Source organism: Liolophura sinensis, chromosome 10 (assembly GCF_032854445.1).
Source record: "Liolophura sinensis isolate JHLJ2023 chromosome 10, CUHK_Ljap_v2, whole genome shotgun sequence".
In the NCBI taxonomy this organism is placed as follows: domain Eukaryota; kingdom Metazoa; phylum Mollusca; class Polyplacophora; order Chitonida; family Chitonidae; genus Liolophura; species Liolophura sinensis.
This window is the reverse complement of record NC_088304.1, coordinates 19,452,105-19,471,659: the sequence shown is the minus strand read 5'-3', so window position 1 is coordinate 19,471,659 and position 19,555 is coordinate 19,452,105. Positions and strand designations below refer to the sequence as shown.

The window sequence follows — 19,555 nt, the reverse complement described above, 5'->3', positions numbered from 1 at the left end:
CTAGCTTACCAGCATTTATGGCTTTGTCAAAGTCTTCAGCGCTCCAGTCGAAATTTCCACAAGTTGGGAACCCTTCGGGTAATGGTGGCATCTCGCTGTCCTTGCCCTCCTTCATGATAAATGACATTCCTTCCACCTGATGGATCTCGATGTGGCAGTGAGCGAACCAGTATCCTAGCCAACAAGGTCAAGAATTATTGATTGGCTTTTGTCGAAAGGTGAAGGTTTTTCTTTGTACAGATCGCTAACACTCAAGATTCAATAAGCTTCATTTTCAGTCGCGTGTAAACAAATCACTTAAGGCAATACATCAAATAACCGTGTTGATCATCTTTCTGTCTCACACAAGGCACTGGCACGCTAGGAATTTGTTCTATTTCACTCCCTGCTTTTATCCGTGGTTTCACGAAACGCCCTTAGCTAAGTAAGCCGCTAACTACCATGGCTCTTGTAGTGTAAGATTTTTTTTTTTTTTTTGATTGGTGTTTTACGCCGTACTCAAGAATATTTCACTTATACGACGGCGGCCAGCATTATGGTGGGTGGAAACCGGGCAGAGCCCGGAGGAAACCCACGACCATCCGCAGGTTGCTGGCAGACCTTCTCACGTACGGCCGGAGAGGAAGCCAGCATGAGCTGGACTTGAACTCACAGCGACCGCATTGGTGAGAGACTCCTGGGTCATTACGCTGCGCTAGCGCTTTAACCGACTGAGCCACGGAGGCCCCTGTAGTGTAAGAAGTGGGCTGTCTAAAATGAAAGACAACACCAGACTAAATGTATATATGCGCCGATAAACTATTTCAAATGCAGTTTATAAAGCATAACATTTTACAAAGCTGATATATCGAAGTTCAAAGAGAGCAAAATCGTACACTTTGAGAAAATCAAAAGCGCCGACATCTTATCAGTTTTAATCAAGCAGGTGCGATTTATCTCTATAACTCAAGAATGCTGCTTTTTCTGATTACGTCACCCAGTCCCCGACATTCCTCTTAATCGTATGTACGAGAGGGACAAGTAGAGCAACATCGTGTTCCAGTTGCTATAACATGGCGCATCCCATGGCCTTGCAAGAATTCCAGATTAGAAATTAGTTTACTGAGTTACCCAGCATATCAGAAGAAAATGGCTGTGGTCGTTTAGGCCTGTCTTCGACCTCTTCCAGAATAACTCACAAGTTATATTATTTGTTGTCTTTTCTGTTAACACTAGGTACACATATTCTTCATGAAAATGACACCTGTTTTAACTCAACAGAAGGAAGCTGCAGGTTAGTAGAAATGCGCAAATATCGTGAACAGGGCCTGATAAACTGTTAATCGACTCTTGTCTGCATAAAGTTTCTGGATTGGTTAGCATTCTACTCTCACACCCAACCTCCTACCATTCTCTCCCTGCGGGACATTTTCCTTACAATGCCTATACATCTACATTTACCGCTCTCTTTACATCACTGCCACAATTAGATAAGCTTGACCTTTGGAACATGAGCGACTTGTCTGGGATTAGTCTCACTACTGATGTCTTTGTGTGGATCCATAATCAATATTTGTCAATAAATCTGTTTTATTTATTTATTTGATTGGCGTTTTACGTCGTACTCAAGAATATTTCACTTATACGACGGAGGCCAACATTATGGTGGGAAGAAACCGGCCACAGCCCGGGGGAAACCCACGACCATCCGCAGGTTGATGCCAGACCTTCCCACTTACGGCCGGAGAGGAAGCCAGCATGAGCTGGACGTGAACTAACAGCGACCGCATTGGTGAGAGACTCCTGGGTCATTATGCCGTGCTAGCGCGCTAACCAACTGAGCCACGGAGGCCCCCAGATCTGTCTTAGGTATCCACTGAAATGATGTTGTATATATCTTAGATGGAAAGAAAGGTTACCTATCAAGCATTAATGAAAACAAAGATTGATAATGTTTTGCTGACATCACTTTCTGTCTCACCAATCATCTTGACACCAGTCATTGTAAAGCGAGCGCTAGAGAGCGGTGCATGCGCTATAGGAAGTATGCCTAACATGTACCTGTACTAACCTGGGTTATCGGCCTTGAATCGGAGAACGACGTAACCACCAACAGGAACGATAACTGTGTCTTTTATTACTGGCTTTGTGGATAACCCTGGAACTGTGTCTCCCTTCCAGGTGGCGTCGTTCCACCTAACGATGTTGCACCTGTTGATCCCCATTTCGGTATTAGCGCACATAATGTCTTCGTTGTCTCTTAGGTAAGTGCCATTTTCGTCGTAGGTTGGAAAGCCGGTCTTCAGTACGTAAAAATGGTGACCATGAAGATGAACAGGGTGGGCTGTTCCGGTGATGCCGGCGCCTGGAAATGCAAACTACAGGATTGGACACAAATGTGGAATCTATGCGTCGAAACAGACATGCGTATACCAGCCGTCAACCGGAAGACTCAGCCACAACCTTTGTTTCACGCGGAATGTATGCGTTATTTTTACAAAATATCTAAAACAGACTTACTGAAGTTCCTTAATGGCATCTCAAGTTGCTGTTTTTATCCTTCAATGTATAACAATTAAAGGGTGAGATCAAACCATACACAGTCAAATTAAAAACAGCTTTAACATTTCTCATTGTTGAACACTTCAAACATCAAATGAATAATTTATTTGAATTTATGAATCATTTATTGATTAGTTCCTATACAAATGAATTTCAAAAGAATAATTGACTTTTCTAGCATTTATCATATCTATTTGGTCTTTTCATAATTGCTTAACGCCTTTCAAACATTTTCACTTGTACACTGGAGTCCATTTTCTTTGGGGGGCGAAGCTGGAGTGCCTGAGTCCATTAATGACTTTTGGCGAGTTACTGGAAAAATGTATCATCCGTGACACATGTCAAATTGGTAGCAGGCAAGTGGTAAAGACAAACACAGCACACCACCAGACAACCACAGCACGCCGCCACACAACCACATCACGTCGCCAGACAACACAGCACGTTGTTATACAATCACAGCACGGCGAGAAATTTCAGCAGGACGTCGTCAGACAATTACAACAGGTTGCCAGACAAACAACAGCACATTGCCAAACAACCACAATACGTCGTCAAACATTTACAGTACATCGCCAAACAACCACAGCACGTCGTCAGAGATCCACAGTACGTCACCAGACACCCGCCGAATGTCGCCAGACATCCGCCGAACGTTGCCAGGCATCCACAGAACGTCGTCAGACATCCACAGCACGTCGTCAAAACAACTACCGCAGGTGCCAGATAACCACAGCGCGTGCCAGACAACAACATCACATCGCCAAACAAACACAGCACGTCACAACTCCCGCAGCTTACAAGACAACCACATCACAATGAAGGTACACACACACTTACCCACACCCATGTTGAGGAGGGTCATCTGTACTACTCTGCCTAAAGGGAGATCCACAATATAGGTACATACACAATGTTGTCTGCAGTTTGTCGGACATTTAGTCAACGGGTCATACGATGGATAGATCTGAAAAAAAGAATTTCCCTTTCTCTATTATATTACTTTATATGCAGGCTTAACATAAATATATAATTATATAATTATAAAATAAATAAATGAACATAACATACTGCTCAATGACTATAGTATATGTAGAACTATGGATATAGTGTGCAATGCATATATATATTTAATGAACATAGTCTCACACTTTTCATAAAAATAAATCAGACGTCACCGGAGACGGGATTTACAGTTGGTGTCATTTACAGTACCATACAATAGTTAATTGAGATGATGATAAGCAGGCAAACGTCTGTTTTTTTCCTGACAGAAAGAAAATTTGTTTTCTGATTTGTGGAAAAAACTCGGTAGCTTTCAGCCAAAACAGCTGTTTCTCATCGGTCAAGCCCTATGGGCAATTTGATTGGACTTGTCTCAGGAAGCCTGGAGCTTTCTGGGCTGGGAGATTTACTGAGAGTGCTGTGAAGACAAACGTTAGCATGTAATTAAATGGAAAATTAATTGTGAACTGTGACCATATAGTTATTTACCTGAGGGGGAGCTGAGGGTAGGACCATTTGGTGACCATTCACTGACGATCTCTGAGCAACTGTGCCTGCAAACAGTTACATCGCGGGTTACAGAAACTACTCCTAAGTCAAATGTGCTATGGTTTTCTCCCGCCATAAGGCTGGCCGCCATCGTATAGATGAAATATTCTTGAGTACAGCGAAAAACATCAATCAAATAAATAAAGCAAATAAATCCAAAAAGCTGCGTCATATGTGTTGTATACAACAGGTCAATCTGTTTAGTGACTGAGTAGGTCAGGGTAGAGGAATCAAAGTAGGTAAGTCAGACAGTTAGACTAAAAAGGTCATTCATAAAAAGTTGATAGTAAGCCAAAGAAGGTCAGTAAAGCTCAATCAGCCAATGTAGGATTATAAATCAGAGTCGACCAGAATAGGACTGACAGTCAGATTGGCTTTGTTAATCAAGGTAGGTGGATCTCCCATGAGCCCTGGCCGATTTCTTCCCACCATAAAGCTGACCACCGTCGTATGTGAAATATTCTTGAGTTCGGCGTAAAACACCAAGCAAATAAATAAATAAATAAATAAATAAATAAATAAATAAATAAATAAATGTATTTTTATTCGAGATGCCATATCGCTATTCTAGCTGACAGTCCTGGTCATTTATAAACCCGAGCAACGACGAATTATACCTTGACTTCTTTGTTTATTTATTTATTATCGTCAAGGTATAATTCGTCAATGGTTTGGTTTTTAATTGAACAGGAGTAATTGAACTAGTGATATAGCATTTTTGAAATAAAAATACATTTATTTATTTAAGCGGCAGCTACAACAGCCAGAGCTGAATTCGCACACGTGCCCTCAGTCGAAGCGAGCAAATGGGAAAATAAGTCTTGAATTACAGACATGCAAAATCAAACAAAGGATCACCTGAGAAATGAAAGTTGATAAACTGCTCATATAGATCTCCGTCTTTTCCAATCTCTGGAACCGGGAATCGCCTGAGGAGGATGGGGTCCCCTGTCAGATTGGTCACGTGAATACACTTGTAAATTTCCTCGCCAAGATACCTGGAGTTAATAGTATATAGTAAGTTGTTGTTTGTACGTAATTGTGTAAATTATAAATAAAGCATTAACGTTTGGGTTTGGAAGCCATCACCTGTAAATTAAGGAACTGCACACCTGGAACAAGACGGTTGAAACGAGGTAGGATTGATCACAAGTACTCCAGCTTAACAGCGGACAATGATGTATTTTTACACAGCTTGTAACCGGTTTGTGCAGGTGGAGAAATGTTGAGCGATCATGTGAATTGCTGAACAGAAATATACGATGCCGTTACAAAATCATACGATACAGTACGGCTTAAAACACTAATCAAATAAATAAATAAAATAAATCATAGTGATTTCACAGCTTGTATAACTGCTCTCCAGTCGTACACTTTCCAAATGATCCATATTCATTTATATACCATATAGTCTACCAACCTCTGCCGGAACATCCTGCAAATCCTTGTATGAGGATACAGTACGAACCGCTAATCCAGATTAACTAATGTAAACGAACCTACTAACTGTAAGCCGGAACAGATTGTTGTTGTTTTCATATCTTTGGAAGAAGTCGGATGGACTCAACTAAAAAGTTTGAACCACGCGGTTATGTTAGAGGACTTAGTGGATGGGCAGTAACTTCGTATCTGGATAACAAAACATCTTGACATGTCAGGTTCACCGTCCATGTATTACATGTCCCGAGCATGGCAAACACTACTCAATGCGCATGTTCAAACTGGCAAAAACGCATTTCATATAAACCCTACATTATACACTGATGCGTATGGCAATTACTATCACTTAACACAGCATAGCACTGCTGGGGATTTGAACTTGCAATATCCGGATTTCTAGCCCACGCCTTCAACTCTAGACTAGTGATAGATAGTGTTTATATTTAACCCTGTTACTTTTACGCTCAACTTTCACATCAAGTCACGTCCTCGGGATTTCTGAACAAAGGCAAGTCAAACATACACAGAATTCCCCAAAGCATCATGGCCGCCGATATAAGCTACCCAAGCTAATCTTAATCGATCGGGCTTTGTCGTGTGAACTCGTTTGCACGATTTTGTCACATGTGCCTTCGATTTAGGTGTACTCCATGGACCGGATGGCAAGTTTAGGTGTGACTGCAGGGAAGGTTTTGCGTTTCAGTCGTAATTCTGGGTTACGACTGACCAAAATCAAAAAAATTGGTGACGAATCGCAGAGGACTTAGGTAGTCGTAGCTCTAGAGCGACTTAGCTTTAAACCGACTGTCGCACCAGATCGGAGGTAAACAGTGCCTAATATTTTAACCTGTTCTGACAATGACTGTGACAGTTACATTCAAAGGAAATAAGAATTACCTGTAGGGGCAGTTCATGACTGTGCAAATTTTGGATTTGGTGCACGGAGTTGGTGAGGAATTCGGAAATTTGTCATCTGCTCCCTCATAGTGCAACACAGCAAACCCGAGCGTCGGCGAATACGTACCCTGTCACATGGGAGCAAAGAAAGAAAGAGAGTTTCGAATACGACATGGGATCACGTTTACAATACTTCCTTTTAGGTACCTTTTTTTCGTAAATCGCGTCCGTTTGTGGATATCGTAATGTAACAAACACAATGCCATGAAGTGGAAAAAAAATTAGAAGGATTTGGATTTAGGGAGATTCATGGGATCATGGGTTTTAAAGGGGGATTCATATGGTACAATACAATTGTGCGATTATAAGATATTAGCAGCACGAATGTAGGTAAACTGATCTGACGATGCACTGACGAACCGACCAGTAGCTAGGTCTATTGAGCCCTACTGAGTAAACAGTAGGTCCAACGGATCTATGACTATGGCCTTCAAAACATTAACTGTTAAACGATGCCAAACGGCAATACCGACACCTAAATATCGATAAATTGTAGCAGTGCAGTGGTTGGTGTATGACAATGTTTGTCTCCTGAAGAAAGAAGTTCTCACATTTCCCGAAAAAAAAAGGAGTTGGCCCGTATTTGGCGACTCGGTCACTTTACTCGTAATAAACATTTTTTTCATGGCCTAAGCGAATCACTGGAAATGCGACCATTTTATATCTTGCAGCTAAAGAGTGCGAACAGACAACACAATCTTTTTATTGTAAAAAAACATGTTTTGATCGATATTTTTATGAACTAAGAATTGTGCTTCATATGCTCTATGTCGGTTTACTTACCTAAATAAAAGAAAACCTTACGCAGGTGATAACAGTACACTCTAAAACTGGAAGTACTCCGGTAACTGGTGAAAATTTTCACCACCTCAGAAATGCCCTAATAGAACTCTTACCACTTCACTCCCAAACCCCCAAAATCCTACAAGTTGTTTTTACTGGTAATGGTAAAGGAATTCCAGTGTTGGAATGAGTTGTACTTTGCACACATATCGGTAATTGTAATTCTTTATTTGTTTATTGAGGATTTCCCACAGCTCTATAGCCACGAAGGGATCTCCTCAATATAACATCAACGTATATACACCAACATAGAAAACAAAGAGAACAAATGACAGAACAAATGAGAACATCGGTACTTACCGCAACCGAGGGCATTCTGACGTCAGACGTTTCCAGAGTCTCCAGCCGTATCCAGTAGTTCCCGATGTCGCCGAAAGTATCCAGGCTGAAGTCATACCGCTCTCCGGTGTTAATTATCAATTGGGAAACCCGCCTTTCCTTGACGTCATTTCCGTCCGTAGAGATGACCACCAGGTTGTGCTGGTATAGTTAAAGGAAACGCAAAAAGGAACTTTGTGGTGCTTTTGTGAGAAAACACCAGTGCATGGGAAACAATGACAGATGTGCAAGCTGCCTGTCACGAGCAAGTTAGAAATGCAGCAAATGATGAAGACGACTATCTTCCTCGGTCCCCGATAACAACAAGACCTAACCCACCCACCCGCTTCCAGAGTTGCTTGTCTAATCTCAGCAGACAGCTAGTCCTTCCCTGACCTCTGGATATCTTAACGGCTGTCCTCATCAGACGTCTGGATATCTTGATATTCATTCTTAGCTGATGACATTAAAACACCAGTACAGGGGGAACAATGATTTATGTACAAGCTGCCACCCCCGCGCAGTTTATAAATGCGGCAAATGATCAAAACGAATAGCACCCCAGTTTCCTAATAACAACAAGGCCTAACCCACCCACCTCTTCCAGAGCTCCTTGCCTAATTTCAGCCGACAGCTAGCCCTTACCTGACCTCTGGATACCTCGATAGCCGTCCTCACGGATATCTTGATATTCATCCTTACCTGATCTATGGATATCTTGATGACGTACAGCCTGGCCGCCCTTAACTGATCTATGGCTATCTTAATACAGTACATCTTGGCCATTATTACCTGATCTATGGATATCTAGATATCTTGATGCAGTACAGCATGGCCGTCCCTAACTGACCTATGGATGACTTGATAGCGTGCACCATGGCCATCAAAACCTGATTTATGGATATTTTAATGGTGTAAACCATGGCCATCATTGCATGATCTATGGATATCTTGATGCGGTACAGCATGGCCGTCCTTAACTGACCTATGAACATCCTGATAGAGTACACCATGACCATCGTTTCCTGATTTATGGATATTTTCATGATGTATAGCATGGCCATTATTGTCTGATTTATAAATATCTTGATGTGGTACAGCATGGCCGTCCTTACCTGATCTATGGATATCTTGATGGCGTACAGCATGGCCGTACCGATCACTCTAAATCGGTAATTTCCTTGGGGTTTCACGATGAAGCGCTCTAATGGAACATTGGGATTCTCCGCAAATACTTGCGGACTCGTCAGGTTATACACAGAAATTGGTAAAAAATCTGCGTTTCGAGGAAAGTGGAATCCTGTAAGTGGAATGATTGACCAATAAAAAGTAAAATACTGTAAGTGGAAAGAGGGACCAATAAATAGTGGAATACTGTAAGTGGAAAGATGGACCAATAAAAAGTGGAAACCTGTAAGTGGAAAGGGGGACCAATAAAAAGTAGAATACTGTAAATGGAATGATTGACCAATAAAAAGTAGAATACTGTAAGTGGAAAGAGGGACCAATAAAAAGTAGAATACTATAAGTGGAAAGACGGACCAATAAAAAGTAGAATACTGTAAGTGGAAAGAGGGACCAATAAAAAGTAGAATACTGTAAGTGGAAAGATTGACCAATAAAACGTAGAATACTGTAAGTGGAAAGAGGGACCAATAAAAAGTAGAATACTGTAAGTGGAAAGAGGGACCAATAAAAAGTAGAATATTGTAAGTGGAAAGAGGGACCAATAAAAAGTAGAATACTGTAAGTGGGAAGAGGGACCAATAAAAGTAGAATACTGTAAGTGGAAAGACGGACCAATAAAAAGTAGAATACTGTAAATGGAATGATTGACCAATAAAAGTAGAATACTGTAAGTGGAAAGAGGGACCAATAAAAAGTAGAATCTGTAAGTGGAAAAACGGAATAATAAGAAAGCTTAATCCTGTAAGTGGAATGATTGACCAATAAAAAGTAAAGTACTGTAAGTGGAAAGATCGACCAATAAGAAAGCTGAATCTTGTAAGTGGAATGATAGACCAATAAGAAGTAGAATACTGTAAGTGGAAAGATGGACCAATGGAAAGTGGAAACCTGTAAGTGGAATGATTGACCAATTAAAAGTAGAAGACTCTACGTGCAAATTTCGACCAGTCAGAAAACCAAATCCTGTAAGTGGAATGATTGACAAATAAAAAGTAGAATACTGTAAGTGGAAAGATTGACAAATAAAAAGTGGAATCCTGTAAGTGGAATGACTGACCAAAAGGAATAAGAGAATGCAAGTGGAATGAAAAGTGGAATCCTGTAAGTGGAAAGATGGACAAATAAAAAGTGGAATCATGTAAGTGGAAAGATAGACAAATAAAAAGTGGAATCCTGTATGTGGAAAGATGGACAAATAAAAGTGGAATCCTGCAAGTGGAAAGATGGATACATAAAAAGTGGAATCATGTAAGTGGAAAGATGGACCAATAAAAAGTAAAATACTCTACGAGGAAAGATTGACAAATATTTTTTAAGAATGTACACTGACATTTCAAATATAATCCTGACGGAGGTAAATTGACATAGGCCGTAATTCAGGGGTTTTCGTGAGACCATTTGACAACTACCTCCATGTCGTCGCTTTCCAAGTTTTACTCGCTATACCGCCATATTTTTATTAAATTCTTTTTTTATAGTTGTTTGTGTTGAACGTTGTTTGGAAATTAGTGTTGATATTTACTGACCTGGAGCCTTTATTTATGTTTACGGTGTTATGCAGGTATCCGAATGCATACCATGCTTAGATTTATCACGTCCAAAATGTGGCTTGAATGGGCTTGGTGAATCGAGAGACATCAAAACCTAATTTCCTACGCGCTATGTTATTGAAAATGTCACTATTTTTAATGTAAATCTGGCCTGGAGGTTATCACTAATATTAGATATAAAGAAGATAGGGCTGTTTCTAGGGTCAAGTCTTACCTTTACGTTCACACAGTAAAGACACGGATGGAGAGGGACCAACCTCAGTCCCATCAAACTGCTTGCTCTGGTAGTAGCACTTTTTAACGTCTCCATAGCCTGGGTTATACCTGACAACAGTCCCGAGAGGTTTTGTTGATCGATTCATGAATGACGCTCCTGACATCAGTCAATTTGGCTCACTTACGTGGCACATTATTCAGTTAGTGAAAGAAAATATTTAGTACACTGTAAACATCTCTGCTAAACTGAATATAACGTTCACGGCTGTTAGATGTTAAACTGCCATTATTAATCCATTTTTTGTTTGTTTATTTATTTGATTGTTAGACTACGTAATTTTTTTAATCATATCACCGTGATCGGATTAATTGGTGGGGAGACCGCAGTACCAGGCGTAAACCACTGACCTTTCACAAGCTACTGACGAACTTTTACGTGCGTTACGTGACTATAGCGTCATATAGATGAGAGATAAGTGTTCAACAAACAAACGTAACGTTTACGTTGCATCCTTATACAGCAGTGTTTTCATAAGAGAACTTCCAAAAGTTGCAGTTAGACGGCAAACTTTTTGATGTGTGTAACAAAGCAAACCATTTTTTCGATTGTTGCGTGTGGTATATTAAACTCATTTTCAGCAATGTGACTCTTAATTAAAATGACATCAAAGACAACCAAAGCGCAGACCTTTCTAATTCCCAATAAACCTCGTTGACCACATCTTTGGAATCTTCTCTCGTCCAGTCTTGTACAGTCATGATGAATTCTTTGTCAAATTCGCCACTGGTTGTCTACAGTAACGCATAAAACAATGAAGCGATCAACAATCAACGATCTCATTGGGAATGAATGTGAAGTCACATGGCACTGATGATAATAATGATGGAAATGGCGGTGAAGGCAATGACAGTGACTGCCGCGATCATTTAAATGGCTGTAAAGATAACGGCAATGATTAACATTGGTAGAAAAGATCATCGATTTATTTATTTATTTATTTGACTGATGTTTTACGCCGCATTCAAGAATATTTCACTTATACGACGGCGACCAGCATTATGGTGGGAGGAGAGCCTGAAGAGCCCGGGAAAACTCACGACCATCCGCAGGTTGTGGACAAAATCATTGATGTAATCACTGTTACTGACTGTCATTCAATATCAGTGTACCAGAAGACAAGGTTCTGTTTACTGTATCAGGAAAGATGACTATACTTATTGTATCAAAAAGGGCTATATATTCAATGAACTATGAAGCTTAAAGACTGTCCCATTACGGAGTCATGAATGAGGGTTCTGTTTACTGTATCATCATGACCGCTTCGGTGCCCAAATAGTTAAAGAGTTCGCATCGAAGCCGGGAAACCAGGGATCAAACCCGGGTCAAATCATACCAAAGACTTTAAAATGTTACGCTTGTTGCTGCCTCGATTGGCGCTGAAAAAGGACTGGTTGGCCGGGTGTCCGTATAATATGAAGGGGCTTGGTGTTGTGTCTGGTGTCTTTGACATGATACTTCAGTGGCGGCAGAACTTTCGCGGCATGGTCTCGCCCTGTTACAACAAGGCATGGAATATATATGACCCCTCGTCGTCATATGACTGAAAAATATGTGCAATTCTATTTGTTTATTTATTATTAAAGAATTGTACATATGTTGAATGACCGCTATCTGAATCAAGACTAAGGTTGTCTCCTCATGAGAGCAATACGAGTAGGATCAATCAGCGCATTCATGCTGGGACCGGCACATCAAAACGGCTTGCTATAGTTCTGCTGTTTGTTAGCGCGCTAGCGCAGCGTAATGACCCAGGAGTCCCTCACCAATGCGGTCGCTGTGAGTTCAAGTCCAGCTCATGCTGGCTTCCTCTCCGGCCGTATGTGGGAAGGTCTGACAGCAAGCTGCGGATGGTCGTGGGTTTCCCCCGGGCTCTGTCCGGTTTCTTCCCACCATAATTCTGGCCGCCGTCGTATAAGTGAAATATTCTTGAGTACGGCGTAAAACACCAATCAAATAAATAAATAAATATGGTTCTGCACCAGATTACAATTATAATAATCGATTTATATTCTGAGTGAGGGACGCCATATTTGTTAACAGGATACCACAACAATACCAGGGTCCGTATTTATCAAACCTCTTAAGATTAAACGTCTCAAGTTGCTTGACAAATAAGAGCCCAGGCAACCACAATTAATGTGTCTGTTACCTCTTCAGTTGGAAGAACTATGAGTGCCCCGAACAGCCCATCTGACCGAGTGGTACCCAGGTGGGAGTGATACCAGTGCGTACCAGCTGGATACGCCATAAACCTGAGGCGAGAAAACGACGCGTTGTAAACCAGGTGTGCCTGGAAAGCGGGAGTCAGTATGCAGGAGGAGAAAACAAAAATGATGATCACCACAAAAAAATATCAAAACTGTATCTATCTGTAGATTCATTTTTTTCAGATTTGTTTTACTAAAAATATGCAGTGAAATGTTAAGTTTGTGGGACATATTTTTGTACAACGAGTTTTCATTTCCTCTTCTGATCTGTGTGTAATATCAGATAACTTGGTAGTAAGTTTAGTTACGAACTGTATATGTATAATACTACATTAACTGAATTCAGAAAATGTAATTTTTTGTTAAAAAATACCATGATATCATTATACCAATCTATGGCCCCTAAAGCTAACCTCACACTTTAAACATCTGCCTGCGATTTTCTCGGTTAAAAAAGAGCCTTGGAAAGAATGTTCATGGTCCATCTGATCTTCTATGTTTTCGCCTTTAATATATTTGCTGGCCGCTATTCCTTGCTGTCAACTATCAAGGTAAAAATTTTATGAATATTTCTTTGATTAACATCAATAGTGTCACAACTTTCTAGAACATGCACATTTTATTTGAACGAAAAGTTAGCTATATAGAAGTACCAGAAACTTTTAGTGTGTCACAGTCCGTTTCATGGGCCAGGACAGTATTTATGTAAACATAGCAAGGTTGTAATTTCGAGTTGTGAAGCAAGGGAAAACAAATCTGAAGTATCTTACTTCAGCTTTTATTACGACTACTCGTATGATACACACTGCAGAGATGTTAAAACTTCACTGTGTCTATGGAGCAGATAGCAGTGTCAAGTGGCTTGAGGTCAGAGGAGAACGTTTAACGGAAGAATAAAACGTTTGGTTTTCATTTCTTAATGTGCATTTTAGGATGTGCCCTACATAAAGATACAAAAAAGCATAAAATGGCTTTAATCTACAGTTTTTTACAGGTCCGAGCGGACTATCGGGAAATAGTCTTCCGAAGTAGCTTATACAGTCATTACGTCAACGGCGAGAACTAAGTTCGATGTGCTGCGCCAGTAACTACATCAATGACGTCATTTTCGGACATTACCCGCCATTGACGGAAACTATGCATATAATAGAGGCTAAATTACGAGATATAGTACACACCTCAAATATGCAGGTTTTGAAATTTACATTCTAAAATAGACATTACCTACTGCCTCCGTTGAAATTACATCTTAAATAGACTTTCGCGCCATATTTTTTACAACAGCGATGTCGAAAGCAAGGCTCACTCATTACGTCACCTGATCTGAGATGACTATTTTCACCTTATGGAAACAACTACACGCGATGAGAACGTACCGAACTGTTGAGCAGTGCGCTAGTTACAGGCGTTGGAGAGTACTATTATCGTCTTCGTCCGTGCTCAATCTGAACCATGGCAATTTAAATATATTTACCCACTTACTAGTTTGCATAACAGAATTTAACAGGGGATACAACAATAGTTATCGTGAGTTCTTCGCTGTGTTCTCGACGCTGGATGACCCAAGGCATAAGCCGATATACAAGACTTTTACCATACCCAGTGGATTAGCCTGCTGTGACGTCTTATTTCTTACATGCCACACGGAGAGCGGTGACCTGCTTTGCCTTTAACTCTACAGAGACGCCACCGCTTGCCTTGGCATACGTGAGTACTTCTTCGAACGCTCTTTTCACGCCGTCTTTCGTGGGCGCCGCCATGTTGAGTAACTTAATATTCATTAGCTAATACGCGAGTAAATAGTTCATTTTATTTTGTATGTTTTTGATTAATTCAGATGCAGGTAGTTACTTGATTTTATACCACTGATACAGATTTAGACTCAAAGAATCTGAAAACACTTATTAAATATCTGATGCTCCGCTATCAACAATTATCCACAAATTTTAGGGAAAATCCCTGCTCTGATGGCGCCCATCTATACACGAGCCTTGTCTCGGTACCGTAAGATCACGTAGAAAGGCGCGTGATCTCGAGTGATAAATTAAACTTTTTTATTTCCCCTTAAAACCGTAATCCTTGTTTCAGAGTTACTTTCATTTATTCTTTAATGAAGTATTGCCTTACCTGTATGTGAACGTTTCCCCTGGGGTGATTGGACACTGAGATACAGAGCCGACTCCGTCCATGTAGGGGGTTTTCTGCTGGACCATGCCATGCCAGTGCAGAGTTACCGCCTCTTGGATTAACCTGTTCTCCACTTTAACCACAACCTGTTTTCACAATAACACCGACGTTTAATATAATTTTTCCTCAACGCCAGGGCATTGTCTCGGGGCATCCCTGGCCTGGTGGCTAGGGTGCTTATTAGGAAAGTATATGTGTATATAAGTGTATAGCTGTGAACTTTAGTAAGCAGAGTATGCGGATGGGCAGACAATAAAAATAAATATGGTCATATGATACGAATCGATTTATACACGTATTTTAAGGTGGAGTCGCATAAAATGAAATGCACGTTTGAAACAAACCTGTGTTCCTTCATTGACAACAATGGACGGTCCTGGTATTCGACGGTTGATTGTGAAAAGTTTTTTGTAGGATCCGTCGCCAGTGATGACCTTCTTCTTTTCTGAAAGAAAAAGAAATACAGAAAGGTTACATGAGCCTTTAACTGACGAAATGAAGTTCTTAAATGGCTATTACTTTGTATAAACCCGTCTTAATTTCGTAGTTTATATCATTTTTAGTCGTTTGGATTGAACGCTGTTTTAGAGAGTAGCCTTATGATTATTGACCTGGAGCGTCCATTATGGTTGACGGCTGGTATACGAATGTCTGTTTTGACTCTCAAATTGTGTCATTTTTCAAGAACTGTCCCTCATTTGAAAAACTTGGCTGGAAACTTCCTTCACTTCCGAACGACAACCCGGGTGTCGTTTCAGCGCAAACGGAATCGAATTTTCATTACATAATTACATTTCACCGAAAATCGGCCTACTCTGTTGAAACTCTTTATAGTACACTTAAGCCGTTAATTTTAACATAAATCAGTTGTCTGGGTGATACTGGACAGTGTTCTGTTAATATAACATAATACTGTGTCATATTCAACATAACATTATGTTAGTTTAATGAAATTTTTATGCTCAGTTGCTAGAATATTGGTGTTATATTTAACAGAATAATCCGTTGCAAAAACAAAATACATTCTAGCATCTCTCAGACAACAGGTTTTCTGTTAAAATTAACACATTCATGTTTTGATTGTACCGGCACGAGTCTCATATTTATTAAAAGGCAATAGTTATTTTTCGTTTTTTGGTAAATACATAAAACTTTATTTTTTGGGGGGGATTACGGGTTTTTGCCAAACCTTCGCTGTCAATATGTAACGATCAACGAAATGAAACCAGTCGTAGGTTAGTATGTACACGATTAGAACGCCCTGTCATGCAATAGAATGTGTGCGATTAGAACGCCCTGTCATGCAATAGAATTTATACAGTTAGAACGTACTGCCATGCAAAAGAATGTATACAATTAAAACGCCTGACATACAGTGCAATGTATACGATTAGAACGCCCTGACATGCAATAAACTGCATGCGATTAGTACTTCCTTTCATGCAATAAAATGTATACGATTAGAACGCCCCGTCATGCAACAGAATGTATCCAATTACAACATTCCGTCATGCAATAAAATGAATACCATTAGAACGTCCCGTCATGCAACAGAACGTGTACGATTAGTCGTCCCGTCATGCAAGAGAATGTATAAGTTTAGAACGTCCCGTCATGCATTAGAATGTATACGATTAGAACGTCCCGTCATGCAATAGAATGTATACGATTAGGACGTCCCGTCTTGCAATAGAATATACACGATTAGAACGCCCAGTCATGCAAAAGAATGTATAAGATTAGAACGCCCCGTTATGCGATAGAATGTAAACGATCAGAACGTTCCGTCATGAAATAGAATGTAAACAATTAGAACGACCCGTCATGCAATACAGTGTAAGCAATTAGAACGCCCCGTTATGCCATACAATATATACGATTAGAACATCCCGTCATGCAATAGAATGTATACGATTAGATTGTCCTGTCATGCCATACAATCTATACGATTAGAACGTTCCGTCATGCAATAAAAGGCATATAATTATAACGTCCCGTCGAGCAATAAAATTTATACAATTAGAGCTCCCCGTTAAGCAATTAAATGTATACGAACAGACCGCCCCGTCATGCAATAGATTGTATACGATTAGTAGGCCCCGTTAGGCAATAGACTGTCTACCATTAGAACGTCCTGTCAGGCGATAGAATGCATACGATTTCAACGTCCCGTCATGCAATAGAATGTATACAATTAGATAGTCCCGTCATGCTATAGAATATACACGATTAGAACCCCCAGTCATGTAATAGAATGTATACGATTAGAATGTCCCGTCATGCAACAGAATGTAAACGATTAGAACGTTCCGTCATTCAATAGAAGGTAAACAGTTATAATGCCCCGTCATGCAATAAAATGTAAACGATTAGAACGTCCCATTATGCAATAGAATGTATACAATTTGAACGTCGTGGAATAGAATGTATACGATTAGAATGTGCCGTCATGCAATAAAATGTATACGATTAGAAAGCCCCATCATGCAATAGAATGTGTGCGATCAGAACGTCCCGTCAGGCAATACAATGTAAAGGATTAGAACGTCCTGTCATGCAAGAGAATGTATACGATTAGAACGTCCATATATGCAATAGAATGTATACGATTAGAACGTTCCGTTGTGGAATAGAATGAAGACCATTAGAACGTGCCGTCATGCAAATGAATGTATACGATTAGAATGTCCCATTTTGCAATAGAATGTATCCAATTTGAACGTACCATTATGCAATAGAATACATACAATTAGAACGTCCCATCATGCAATAGAATGTATACGATTAGAACGTTCCTTCGTGGAATAGAATGTATACGATTAGAATGCCCCGTCATGCAATAGAAAGTATACGATTAGAAAATCCCATCATGCAATAGAATGTACTCGATTAGAACCTCCCATTATGCAATAGAATGTATAAGATTGGAACGTCGTGGAATAGAATATATACGATTAGAACGTGCCGTCATGCAATAGAATGTATACGATTAGAAAGCCCCATGATGCAATAGAATGTGTGCGATCAGAACGTCCCGTCAGTTAATACAATGTAAATGATTAGAACGTCCTGTCATGCAAGAGAATGTATACGATTAAAACGTCCCGTCATGCAAAACACTGTATACGATTAGAATGTCCCGTAATGTAATACAATGTATACGATTAGAACGTCCCGTCATGCAATAGAAAATATACAATTAGTACGTCCTGTCATGAAATAGAACGTATACGAGTAGAACGTCCCGTCATGCAAAAGAATGTATACGATTAGAACGTCCCATAATGCAATAGAATGTATACGATTTGAACGTCCCGTCGTGGAATAGAATGTATACGATTAGAACGTCCCGTCATGCAATAGAATGTATACGAGTAGAAAGTCCCGTTATGCAATAGAATGTGTGCGATTTGAGCGTCTTGTCATGTAATAAAATGTATACGTTTAGAATGTCATGTCATGAAATAAGATTAGAACGTGTCCTCATGCAATAGAATGTATACGATTAGAACGTCCTTTCGTGGAATAGACTGAATACCATTAGAACGTCCCGTAATGCAATAGAATGTATACGATTAGAACGTCCCATCATGCAATAGAATGTATACGATTAGAACGTCCCATCATGCAATAGAATGTACTCGATTAGAACCTCTCGTCGTGCAACAGAATAGATACAATTAGAACGTCCCGTCATGCAATAGATTGTTTACGATAAGAACGTTCCGTCATGCAAGAGAATGTACACGACTAGAACGCCCCTTTATGCAATAGAATGTATAAGATTTGAACGTCGTAGAATAAAATGTATACGATTAGAACGTCCCGTCAGGCAATAGAATGTATACGAGTAGAAAATCCAATTATGCAATAGAATGTGTGCGATTAGAGCGTCCCGTCATGTAATAAAATGCATACGATTAGAATGTCATGTCATGAAATAAGATTAGAACGTGCCGTCATGCAATAGAATGTATAGAATTAGAACGTCCCTTCGTGGAATAAAATGAATACGATTAGAACGGCCCGTCATGCAATAGAATGTATACGATTAGAACATTCCTTCGTGGAATAAAATGTATACGATTGGAATGTCCCGTCATGCAATAGAATGTATTCGATTAGAAAATCCCATCATGCAATAGAATGTACTCGATTAGAACGTCCCATCATGCAATAGAATGTACTCGATTAGAACCTCTCGTCGTGCAACAGAATAGATATAATTAGAACGTCCCGTCATGCAATAGATTGTATACGATAAGAAGGTCCCGTGATGCAACAGAACGTATACGATGAGGAGGTTCCGTCATGCAATAGAATGTACTCGATTAGAACGTCCTATTATGCAATAGAATGTATAAGATTTGAACGTCGTGGAATAGAATATATACGATTAGAACGTGCCGTCATGCAATGGAATGTATACGATTAGAACGTCCCCATGATGCAACAGAATGTGTGCGATCAGAACGTCCCGTCAGGCAATACAA

General features: G+C 40.0%; 1 protein-coding gene across 1 annotated transcript in view; it reads right to left on the bottom strand.

Moving 5' to 3' along the window:
• Positions 1–19,555, bottom strand: part of LOC135476969 (uncharacterized) — a 65,685-nt gene that overhangs the window by 2,992 nt on the left and 43,138 nt on the right. Inside the window, exons 2-15 of the mRNA XM_064757116.1 lie at positions 15,407–15,507; positions 15,003–15,148; positions 12,818–12,920; positions 11,296–11,399; positions 10,606–10,715; positions 9,773–9,804; positions 8,769–9,101; positions 7,636–7,815; positions 6,433–6,560; positions 4,954–5,093; positions 4,036–4,100; positions 3,382–3,508; positions 2,051–2,344; positions 10–174 (exon numbers count right to left, since the gene is read on the bottom strand). Of these exons, the coding sequence (XP_064613186.1) occupies positions 10–174; positions 2,051–2,344; positions 3,382–3,508; positions 4,036–4,100; positions 4,954–5,093; positions 6,433–6,560; positions 7,636–7,815; positions 8,769–9,101; positions 9,773–9,804; positions 10,606–10,715; positions 11,296–11,399; positions 12,818–12,920; positions 15,003–15,148; positions 15,407–15,507 (2,028 nt within the window). The remainder of the gene's footprint in view (positions 1–9; positions 175–2,050; positions 2,345–3,381; positions 3,509–4,035; positions 4,101–4,953; positions 5,094–6,432; positions 6,561–7,635; positions 7,816–8,768; positions 9,102–9,772; positions 9,805–10,605; positions 10,716–11,295; positions 11,400–12,817; positions 12,921–15,002; positions 15,149–15,406; positions 15,508–19,555) is intronic.